The sequence below is a fragment of the Amblyraja radiata genome, unplaced genomic scaffold (assembly GCF_010909765.2).
Source record: "Amblyraja radiata isolate CabotCenter1 unplaced genomic scaffold, sAmbRad1.1.pri S89, whole genome shotgun sequence".
NCBI lineage: Eukaryota > Metazoa > Chordata > Chondrichthyes > Rajiformes > Rajidae > Amblyraja > Amblyraja radiata.
The window spans coordinates 4347268-4359122 of record NW_022630172.1 but is presented as its reverse complement, the minus strand read 5'-3'; the positions used below and the strand labels follow the sequence as shown (position 1 = coordinate 4359122).

Genomic DNA, 11855 nt, shown 5'->3' with positions numbered 1-11855 from the left:
GCATGTTGACCCTCTGTGTTCACCTCCTGCAGGGTTTAGAAGCCGTTGCTGTGGACGGAGAGACAGGGACGTGAGTGGACATTGAGCGCGGCCAGTGTGCCAGTGAGCCCCCCCACCCCCCGCTCGGTGTGTGGGCTGAGCTTCGAGGGGCTGAGCTTCGATGGAGGACCACATGATGGGGCACAACAAGGAGAAGCGCTATGAGTGTGACGTGTGTGGCAAGACCTGGCAAAGCCCGAGCCGGCTGGAGACCCACCGACGGGTGCACACGGGAGAACGCCCCTTCGATTGCTTGGAGTGCGGCAAGAGCTTCGCCTTCTATAACCAGCTGCAGCGGCACAACCTCGTGCACTCCGGCGAGAGGCCCTTCACGTGCTCCGACTGCGGCAAGAACTTCAAGACGGCGAATGAGCTGAAGAGACACCGGTGGGTGCACACGGGTGAGAAGCCCCATGGCTGCTCCACCTGCGGCAAGAGCTTTACCCAGTTGTCAGTGCTGCAGGTGCACTGGCGGGTGCACAGCCGTAAGGGGCCCTTCACCTGCTCCGATAGCGGCAAAGGCTTCAAGTCGGCACCAGCGCTGAAGAAGCACAGGCGTGTGCACACCGTGGAGCGGCCCTACACCTGCAGTGACTGTGGCAAGGGCTTCACCCACTCCAGCCGCTTGCTGGTGCACCAGCGCATCCACACCGGCGAACGCCCCTACACCTGCGCCCAGTGCGGCAAGGCCTTCACCCAGTCCAGCACCCTGCTGACGCACCAGCGCACCCACACAGGCGAGCGCCCCTACACATGCGCCCAGTGCGGTAAGGGCTTCACCCGGTCCAGCAACCTGCTGGATCACCAGCGCACCCACACCGGCGAGCGCCCCTACACCTGCGCCCAGTGCGGCAAGGCCTTCACCCAGTCCGGCACCCTGCTGACGCACCGGCGCACCCACACCGGCGAGCGCCCCTACACATGCGCCCAGTGCGGTAAGGGCTTCACCCGGTCCAGCAACCTGCTGGTTCATCAGCGCACCCACACGGGCGAGCGCCCCTACACCTGCGCTCAGTGCGGCAAGGCCTTCACCCAGTCCGGCACCCTGCTGACGCACCAGCGCACCCACACCGGCGAGCGCCCCTACACATGCGCACAGTGCGATAAGTGCTTCACCCGGTCCAGCAACCTGCTGCAACAGCAGCGCACCCACTCCGGCGTGCGCCACTACACCTGCACCCAGTGCGGCAAGGGCTTCAAATGCTCCTCCAAGCTGCTGTCCCACCAGCAGGTGCACGCCGGGGACCGTCCCTTCCCCAGCCCGGTGAGTGGAGAGCACTTTGCCATGGCCTCCCATGCCCTGTCACACCAGCACGTGCACACCAGTGGCCAGCCCTATGACTGCCCGTACTGCGGTGAGCAGTTTGACAGCTCGAGGGGGTTACGGCAGCACCGGCGGACCCACGCCGGTGAGCAGCTGCTCCCACTGTGACTAGAGAGCACGGGGGCTGCAGGAGCACCAGCGGATACACACCGGGAAGAGACCCTTTGTGTGCGCTGAGTGTGGCAAGGGTTTCACCCGCATGTCCAGCCTGTGGAAGCACCGGCGTGCTCACAGCGGTGAGCGTCCCTTCCCCTGCCCGTCCTGTGGTAAGAGCTTCACCCTCCTTGACCACCTGCTGGAGCACCGGCGAGTCCACACCGGACAGCGCCCGTTCACCTGTCCGCTCTGTGGCAAGGCCTTTGCCCGCTCCTCCAGCCTGCTGGCACTCCGCCACGTGGATAGATAGGCACTGTTTAGGTAGATACAAAATACTGGAAGGAATGGGTAACATTTCGGATCGTTTCTTCAGTCAACAATTCCATCTCCAGAGATGCTGCCTGAGTTACTCCAGCATTTTGTGTCCTTTTTTGTAAACCAACAAACTGCAGTTCCTTGTTTTTAAACCATCTGATTAACCATCTCTGCTCCTTCCCCAAAGCCACCACATCAGTCCTGTAATGGAGTGATCAGTACTGTATGAAATATCCAAATGCTACCTGACGAATGTCCCGTAAAGCTGCACAGATATATTCCTCTCTCCTCTCCTTCCACTCTCCCCCACTCGTACACAAATTCTCTCCATTCCACCCTCTTGTGCCGCCTTCCTCTCTCTCACACACTCCCTTACCCGCTCAGTCTCTCTAGCGCACTCCCTCTCTCGCTCCCTGTCTCTCACACACACAGTCCCGCTCTCACACACACAAACACTCCCTCTCTCTCACACTAACAACACTCCCCCCCTCTCTCTCTCTCTCTCTCTCTCTCTCTCTCTCTCTCTCTCTCTCTCTCTCTCTCTCTCTCTCTCTCTCTCACACACACACGCACACACTCACACACACACCCACACAGTCCCTCCCTCTCTCAAACACACTCCCTCTCTTCCCTGCTCTCTCTAACACATGCACTTTCTCTCTCTCTCCCCCCCCCCCCCCCCCACACACACACACACACACACTGTTTCTCTCACACACACACTCACGCACACACGCCGAACACCTCCGCACGGTTCGCAATAACCAACCTGATCTCCCGGTGGATCAGCACTTCAACTCCCCCTCCCATTCCGAATCCGACATTTCTGTCCTGGGCCTCCTCCATGGCCAGAGTGAGGCCCATCGTAAATTGGAGGAGCAGCACCTCATATTTCACTTGGGCAGTTTGCACCCCAGTGAACATTGACCACTCTAGTTTCAAGTAGTCCCTACTTTCTCCTCCCCTTCCCAGCTCTCCCTCAACCCACTGGCTCCACCTCTTCCTTTCTTCTTCCCGCCTCCCCCACCCTCACATCAGTCTGAAGAAGGGCTTTGACCCGAAACGTTGCCTATTTCCTTCACTCCATAGATGCTGCTGCACCCGCTGAGTTTCTCCAGCATTTTTGTCTACCTGCCATTTTCCAGCATCTGCAGTTCCTTCTTGGGCATTTTAAAGTGTTTTTTTAAACGAATGTTTTGACGCATTTGTGCCTTGCGCAAATAAAGCAAGTTTATCCTGACCTCGCTGAAAGAATTTAATTTGGTCCGTAAATTAAAAATGAAGATTTGCTGAAAAACAGAAAACAGTCAAATTTAAAAGAGAATTTTCCCAGCAGAATAAATTCTGGGAAAATCCTAGAAGCTTGGTTTATACTAATCATTGAAACAATGTATTAACAATGTATTTACATAGAGATGTATTGTCTGGGCACAGTACCATATTAGATATCTGTCTGAACTGCTTGTCCCAGCTAAGGACTAGGTAGTGGCTTTCATCTAAGTCTTACAAGCTTGTTTTAGTTCACAGACGGATGCCCATTCTGGAACCAAGATGGAAGTCATTTGAAAACAAAATGTAGTTAGTTGTCCTTCGGGAATGGGCAGCTGTACTGAAACTGTGCCTAGATTTGTGAATAAGGCTGACATTGCAAATATATGTGTCCAGCCTCCCTTGTTTCCCTTAGGTTACAGATCTTTCACTCAGATTTAGAAGGTGTATTGATAAGAAAATGTATAATTACACTAACTTTGCTTTCTTCGTTGAGTGGAGCCCGAGGAGCACTGAGCAACGTGTGTGCTCTTTGTTGATCTCGCCACTCCCGTCTGGCAGATTGATTAAAAGATTGCTTTGGTTTACCTTTAACAAGTTTGTTGCTGTCTGCTTTCTTTAAGAGACGAACTTTGACAACTGCACTCTTTGGAATTCTTCAGAATTCAGGTAGTACTATCAATAATGAAAGGAAATGCCAACCATCTCCAGAAATGATCAGAAATTATTCTCGCCTCCATGCATATCTGTAGCCGTAGGGGAATCACACACCTCCCCCACTACTTCAAATATAGTTCCTGTACTTGGCAATATCGTTTGGTGTTTGGCGGCTGAAACGCAGCGGCGGGGCTACAGACAGCCCGGCACCCGGGTGATTCACCCCATGTGGGAGTCGGGTGGGGGGGGGGGGTGTGAATCACCCCATGTGGGGGTTGAGGGGGGTGAATCATTCCCATGTGTGGGTGGGGGGGGGTGAATCACCCCAGTTGGGGGTCGAGGGGGGGTATGAATCACCAAAGTGTGGGTCGAGGGGGGGGGGAGGTGTGAATCATCCCCGTGTGTGGATCGAGGGGGGGGGTGAATCACCCCGGTGAGTGGGTCGGCGGGGGGCTGTGTCACCCTGGTAGGGGGCTCGTGGTGCCGGTGCAGTGCGGTCAGTGACTCTGGGTGGGCGGAGAGACCAGACTGTCCCCAACTCTGCTGCAACTGACGGGGATGTTGTCGGGTTTATGACCCCGTGTGTCCGCTGCCCAGAGCCGCGGCCCTGCTCCGCGTGTGTGTGTGTGTGTGTGTGTGTGTGTGTGTGTGTGTGCGTGCGCGAGTGTGCGTGCGTGTGTGTGTATGTGTGTGTGCGTGTGCGTGCGTGTGTGTGTGTGTATGTGTGTGCGTGCGTGAGTGTGCGTGCGTGTGCGTGCGTGTGCGTGCGTGAGTGTGCGTGTGTGTGTGTGTATGTGTGCGTGCGTGTGTGTGTGCGTGTGTGTGTGTGCGTGTGTGTGTGTGCGCGCTGCCGACCCACAGCCCGTGACAGTGCGGTGGGAGCCAGCTTGGGGGAGTGAGGGGTGGGAGCCCCTGTCCCACTTAGAATACCTGAACAGAAAACTCTGGTGACCTTGTGCGCCACCCAAGGTTTCCGTGAGGTTCCCGGAGGTTTTGGTCCCTCTCCCTATAATGTTCGAAAGTGGTTTCCACGTAGTCGAGGCCACTTCCATGTTCCTGCGATTATTTCAACAAATTCAAAATTGCCACGACTAAAAGTTGGTCGCAGTTTGGTCGAAGCCCGTGGAGTGGGGTCGCTATTTACTGACAGGCAGTCGAAGGCAATCTCCTTCGCTCACCGGCCATTTTGATTGGCTCATTGGACTGTTCAGCAAAAATCCTATAGGATCCTATTGGATCTCCCCCTTTCCCTCTACCCCCTTCTCTGGCCTTCTCTCCCTTCTTTCCCCTTCTCTCCCTCCCGCCCGCGCTCTCTAAAAGACTTACGGTGCTCTGTGGCAGTCGTTTACCTTCCTCTTCATCGCGCAGACAGCGCTCCTCTGCTGTCACTGGCCCCCACCTTCGCGATGTGTGTGTGTGTGTGTGTGTGTGTGTGTGTGTGTGTGTGTGTGTGTGTGTGTGTGAGTGTATGTGTGTATGCGGTCTGTAGCAATGATCCTGTAGGATCTTTGGTCAGTAGATACAGCTCACGCTTCGGTCGAGGCTTTCCAGGCGAGTGACCAAAACCTCTGGTGACTCATGGAAACCTTGAGTGGGGCACAAGGTCACCAGAGGTTTCCGTTCAGGGTTCCTAAGTGGGACAGGGGAGGGTTGGGACGTGGCCAGCTTGGAGCAATACGGGGAATGGGAGTTAGCCAGCTAGGAGGATTAACGAATGGGGGGGGGGGGGGTAGTCATCTAGCGGGGTACCGGATGGGATGTAGCCAGCTTGGGGGGAGCAGGTATGGGGGTGGCCAGTCTGGGGGAGATGAGAGTTGTGAGGTAGGCAGCTTGGGGAGTAAGGGGAATGGGAGGTAGGCAGCTTGGGGAGTAAGGGGAATGGGAGGTAGCCAGCTTGGCGGAGTAAGGGGAATTAGAGGTAGCCAGCTGGAGGGAGTAAGTTTGTTGTTCTGCACAATGACCTAGACGTGATGACATCGCCCGTTCACACGCAGCCGCCAGAACAAACAGTGTACATACAGTGATGACAAACGCAATAAATGCAATATCCATGCAGAACTGTGCAAAATTGTGTTGCAGAAAACCCGAGGTAGCACGGACGAGAGGGGCCGAAGGGCCCGTCTCCGGGCAGAGCGACCACCGACGCTGTCCGTGTGGGGTTTGCTCGCTTCCCCCTCCGTGGTGGACCGGATGCGGGTCGGGGCAGGGGAGACGAGCTCAGCCTTCCGAGCCTCAATCCAAGCTCTGCCTTCCTCCCGCGCATCCTAGCCCCGACGGACCGAGTGCTGCCGCCTTCCTCCCCGGCCAACAACCGAGGGGGGAAACACAGACGAAACCTCTTCCAACCCCCCGAATCCCTCAGGGAATGATCCTGTCCTTTCTTTGAAATCAAGCCGTCACAATTGTGCAAGATCGGTCAGCATTATCCTTTAAAAAAAAATATATACTAGACTAAGTGGGACCCGTTGGGTCCTATGTTCACACGGGAGGGCTGGTCCCTCGACGCAATATTCCACCTCTCCACCAATTCCAATATTGGTGGCCAGTGGGGAGGGGGGGAGGGGCTTTCTGGAGCGCTGGTATGGACGTTGTTGGCTGCAGGGACTACTGGTCTCCAGACGGCTAGTATGGACATTGTGGGCCAAATGGATCCTTGGGTGGCAGCTCAGTCTCCCAAGCCTGATGTGCTGGCAGCTCAATCACAGCTGGTGGGCTGGCAATTGACTCACGGCTATTCCTTGAAATTCCATTTCAAGCAGAGTGCAAGGCCACCATATTGAAATCCATTTTCCAACCATTTTTATGGAGAAACCACCATAAAACCCACCATAAAACCACACAAAACACCACACTCACAGTTCAGTAGACATTCAGTGTGTTTAGTTGATTCACAGCTCAGACAGAGTCGTGAACTCTCCCGCCTCCATCATGCAGAGACTGAGCCACACCCACACTTCCGGATTTTATAATCGCTCCCCCCTCCCACCGGAAAATGTGTGGCTTCATGGCGTGATTGACAGGAGAGAGATTCTCACTTTTTTTAAACACTAATAACACTTTTATTTTTCATTGATGGGAAGAATGCTCTGCACCTGATGAACGAAGGGGAACTGAGTAAGATGGCCATAAATCACAGCAGTAAGTGGTAGCGTTTTATCCGAAATCAATATAATGCAAACAGGAAATTGTCAAGTTTAGACAAACAACCATTTACAGACAGTGCCTTTTCACTTCAACCCAAATCCCCAAACAACCATTTGCAGGCAGGGCCTTTTTACTTTAAACAAAATTTTCATTTTCAAACCACATTAAGGGCACTCACAGTTGAGTAGACATATGTTCAGTGTTATTCAGAGCTCAGAGAGATGTGACCCTCTGGCTTCCTCCATCTTGCAGAGACTGAGTGATGCACACCACTTCCTGGTTTTATAGTAATTCCCCCTCCCTCCAGCAGGAGCAGCAGAGAGAATGGCAAATTAAACATTAATATCTCTCTGACTTTTCATCGATGGAAAAAATCCTCTGGTCCCGGAAGGCGGAGGGGGGCTCTGAGCGAGGTGGCCAAAAATGGCGGCCGTAGGTGGCGGCGTTCTCTCGGAAATCACAGCACGTTGAGCCAAAAGCGGTCAAGATCAGGCTATTAGTAATATAGACTTGGCCAAGTAGGACACGTTGTGCCCCATCCTCTCAACACGCGGTTGTGGCGTCACACACACACACAGACATGGGGGTGAGAGGCTAGGGGGGAGAGACAAGGGGGGAGAGAGGAGGGGGAGAGAGGAGAGGTAGCGGGGAGGGGCGGAAAGAGGCGGGGGAGAGGAGGGGGTAGAGAGGAGGGGGAGACAGTGGGGAGAGAAAGAAGGGCGAGGAGGAGGGGAGCGGCGGAGGCTGCGGCAGGGAAGAGCGGGGGCAGCGGGGAAGAGCGGGGGCAACAGGGAAGAGCGGGGGCAGCGGGGAAGAGCGGGGGCAGCGGGAAAGAGCGGGGGGCAGCGGGGAAGAGCAGGGAAGAGCGGGAGCAGCGGGGAAGAGCGGGGGCAGCGGGGAAGTGCGGGGGCAGCGGGGAAGTGCGGGGGCAGCGGTGAAGAGCGGGGGGCAACGGGGAAGAGCGGGGGGCAGCGGGGTAGAGCGGGGGCAACCGGGGGGCAACGGGATATAGCGGGGGGCAACGGGGGGCAACGGGGAAGAGCGGGGGGAAACGGGGGGGGCAACGGGGAAGAACCGGGGGCAACGGGGGGGGGGCAACGGGGAAGAGCGGGGGGCAACGGGGGGGGGAGGCAACGCGGAAGAGCGGGAGGCAGTGGGGAAGAGCGGGGGCAACGGGGAAGAGCGGGGGACAGCGGGGAAGACCGGGGGGCAGCGGGCATTGGGGGCAGCGGGGAAGAGCGGGGGGCAGCGGGCAGCGGGGAAGAAAGGGGGGCAGTGGAGTAGAGCGGTGGGCAGCGGGGAAGAGCGGGGGCAACGGGGAAGAGCGGAGGCAGCGGGCATCGGGGGCAGCGGGGAAGCGCGGGAGACAACGGGGAAGAGCGGGGGGCAGTGGGGTAGTGGGGGGGCAGCGGGCATCGGGGGCAGCGGGGAAGAGCGGGGGCAGCGTGGGGCAGCGGGGTAGAGCTGGGTAGAGCGGGGACAGCGGGGAAGAGCGGGGGGCAGCGGGGAAGAGCGGGGGGGGGGGTAACGGGGAAGAGCGGGGGGCAAAGGGGAAGAGCGGGGGGTAACGGGGAAGAGCGGGGGCAGCGGGGACAGCGGGGGACAGCGGGCATCGGGGGCAGCGTGGAAGAGCGGGGGGCAGCGGGGAAGAGCGGAGGGCAGCGGGGAAGAGCGGGGCAGCGGGGAAGAGCGAGGGGCAGCGGGGAAGAGCGGGAGCAACGGGGAAGAACGGGGACAGCGGGGGCAGCGGGGGCAGCGGGGGCAATGGGGAAGAGCGGGGGCAATGGGGAAAAGCGGGGGGCAGCGGGGAAGAGCGGGGGGCAACGGGCATCGGGGACAGCGGGGAAGAGCGGGGGCAGCGGGGAAGAGCGGGGGGCAGTGAGGACGAGCGGGCCAGCGGGGGGAAGTGGGGAAGAGCGGGGGGCAGCGGGGAGGAACAGGGGGCAGCGGGAATCAGCGGGAGCAGCGGGGACAGCGGGGGCAGCGGGGAAGAGCGGGGAACAGCGGGGAACAGCGGGGGCAGCGGGTAACAGCGGGTGCAGCGGGGAAGAGCGGGTGCAGCGGGGAAGAGCGGGAGCAACGGGGAAGAACGGGGACAGCGGGGGCAGCGGGGGCAGCGGGGGCAATGGGAAACAGCGGGGGGCAACGGGGAAGAGCGGGGGGAACGGGGAAGAGCGGGGGCAGCGGGGAAGTGCGGGGGCAGCGGGGAGAGCGGGGGCAGCGGGGAAGAGCGGGGGCAACGGGGAAGAGCGGGGGGCAGCGGGGCCAGCGGGGAAGAGCGGGGGGCAACCGGGGGGCAACGGGGTATAGCGGGGGGAAACGGGGGGGGGGCAACGGGGAAGAGCGGGGGGAAACGGGGAAGAGCGGGGGGCAACGGGGGGGGGGGCAACGGGGAAGAGCGGGGGGCAACGGGGGGGGGGGGCAACGCGGAAGAGCGGGAGGCAGCGGGGAAGTGCGGGGGCAACGGGGAAGAGCGGGTGGCAGCGGGGAAGACCGGGGGGCAGCGGGCATTGGGGGCAGCGGGGAAGAGCGGGGGGCAGCGGGCATCGGGGGCAGCGGGGAAGAGCGGGGGGCAATGGGGTAGAGCAGGGGGCAGCGGGAAAGAGCGGGGGGCAGTGGGGTAGAGCGGGGGCAGCGGGGAAGAGCGGGGGCAACGGGGAAGAGCGGGGGCAGCGGGCATCGGGGGCAGCGGGGAAGAGCGGGAGACAACCGGGAAGAGCGGGGAGCAGTGGGGAAGAGGGGGGGCAGCGGGCATCGGGGGCAGCGGGGAAGAGCGGGGGCAGCGTGGGGCAGCGGGGTAGAGCGGGGGCAGCGGGGTAGAGCGGGGGCAGCGGGGAAGAGCGGGGGGCAGCGGGGAAGAGCGTGGGGGGTAACGGGGAAGAGCGGGGGCAAAGGGGAAGAGCGGGGGGGTAACGGGGAAGAGCGGGAGCAGCGGGGACAGCGGGGGACAGCGGGCATCGGGGGCAGCGTGGAAGAGCGGGGGGCAGCGTGGAAGAGCGGGGGGCAGCGGGGAAGAGCGGGGGCAGCGGGGAAGAGCGAGGGGCAGCGGGGAAGAGCGGGAGCAACGGGGAAGAACGGGGACAGCGGGGGCAGCGGGGGCAGCGGGGGCAATGGGGAAGAGCGGGGGCAATGGGGAAAAGCGGGGGGCAGCGGGGAAGAGCGGGGGGCAACGGGCATCGGGGACAGCGGGGAAGAGCGGGAGCAACGGGGAAGAGCGGGGCAGCGGGGAAGAGTGGGGGCAGCGGGGAAGAGCGAGGGGCAACGGGGAAGAGCGGGGGGGTAACTGGGTAGAGCGGGGGCAGCGGGGAAGAGCGAGGGGCATCGGGGTAGAGCGGGGATAACGGGGTAGAGCGGGGACAGCGGGGAAGAGCTGGAGCAACGGGGAAGAACGGGGACAGCGGGGGCAGCGGGGGATGCGGGGGCAATGGGGAAGAGCGGGGGCAATGGGGAAAAGCGGGGGGCAGCGGGGAAGAGCGGGGGGCAACGGGCATCGGGGACAGCGGGGAAGAGCGGGGGCAGCGGGGAAGAGCGGGGGGCAGTGGGGACGAGCGGGGGCAACGGGGAAGAGCGGGGGGGCAGTGGGGAAGAGCGGGGCAGCGGGGAAGAGCGGGGGGCAGTGGGGAAGAGCGGGGGGCAGCGGGGAGGAACAGGGGGCAGGGGGAACAGCGGGAGCAGTGGGGGCAGCGGGGTCGAGCGGGGAAGAGCGCGGGCAGCGGGGAAGAGCGGGGGAACAGCGGGGACAGCGGGGGCAGCGGGGAAGAGCGGGGGGCAGTGGGGACGAGCGGGGGGCAGCGGGGCGGAACAGTGGGCAGGGGGAAGAGGGGGAGCAGCGGGGGCAGCGGGGTAGAGCGGGGAAGAGCGCGGGCAGCGGGGAAGTGCGGGGGCAACGGGGTAGGGCGGAGGCAGCGGGGTAGAGCGGGGGAACAGCGGAGAACAGCGGGGGCAATGGGGAAAAGCGGGGGGCAGCGGGGAAGAGCGGGGGGCAACGGGCATCGGGGACAGCGGGGAAGAGCGGGGGCAGCGGGGAAGAGCGGGGGGCAGTGAGGACGAGCGGGGGCAGCGGGGGGAAGTGGGGAAGAGCGGGGGGCAGCGGGGAGGAACAGGGGGCAGCGGGGAACAGCGGGAGCAGCGGGGACAGCGGGGGCAGCGGGGAAGAGCGGGGAACAGCGGGGAACAGCGGGGGCAGCGGGTAAGAGCGGGTGCAGCGGGGAAGAGCGGGTGCAGCGGGGAAGAGCGGGAGCAACGGGGAAGAACGGGGACAGCGGGGGCAGCGGGGGCAGCGGGGGCAATGGGAAAGAGCGGGGGGCAACGGGGAAGAGCGGGGGGAACGGGGAAGAGCGGGGGCAGCGGGGAAGTGCGGGGGCAGCGGGGAAGAGCGGGGGCAGCGGGGAAGAGCGGGGGGCAACGGGGAAGAGCGGGGGCAGCGGGGCCAGCGGGGAAGAGCGGGGGGCAACCGGGGGGCAACGGGGTATAGCGGGGGGCAACGGGGGGGGGGAACGGGGAAGAGCGGGGGGAAACGGGGGGGCAACGGGGAAGAGCGGGGGGCAACGGGGGGGGGGGCAACGCGGAAGAGCGGGAGGCAGCGGGGAAGAGCGGGGGCAACGGGGAAGAGCGGGTGGCAGCGGGGAAGACCGGGGGGCAGCGGGCATTGGGGGCTGCGGGGAAGAGCGGGGGGCAGCGGGCATCGGGGGCAGCGGGGAAGAGAGGGGGGCAGTGGGGTAGAGCGGTGGGCAGCGGGGAAGAGCGGGGGGCAGTGGGGTAGAGCGGGGGCAGCGGGCATCGGGGGCAGCGGGGAAGAGCGGGAGACAACCGGGAAGAGCGGGGGGCAGTGGGGAAGAGCGGGAGCAGCGGGCATCGGGGGCAGCGGGGAAGGGTGGGGGCAGGCGGGGCAGCGGGGTAGAGCGGGGGCAGCGGGGAAAGGACGGGGGCAGCGGGGAAGAGCGGGGGACAACGGGGAAGAGCGGGGGGGGTGGGGTAACGGGGAAGAGCGGGGGGGAAATGGGAAGAGCGG

General features: G+C 62.2%; 1 protein-coding gene across 1 annotated transcript; it reads left to right on the top strand.

Moving 5' to 3' along the window:
• Positions 1 to 8608: 8608 nt before the first annotated feature.
• LOC116969601 (paraneoplastic antigen Ma6E-like) lies at positions 8609 to 11234 on the top strand (the record flags this gene model as incomplete). The annotated part of the gene is made up of 5 exons (XM_033016431.1): positions 8609 to 8722; positions 8760 to 8870; positions 9264 to 9373; positions 10194 to 10422; positions 11187 to 11234. Coding segments are annotated over exons 1-5 (612 nt in total), but the record flags the coding sequence as incomplete, so codon positions are not given.
• Positions 11235 to 11855: the final 621 nt, after the last annotated feature.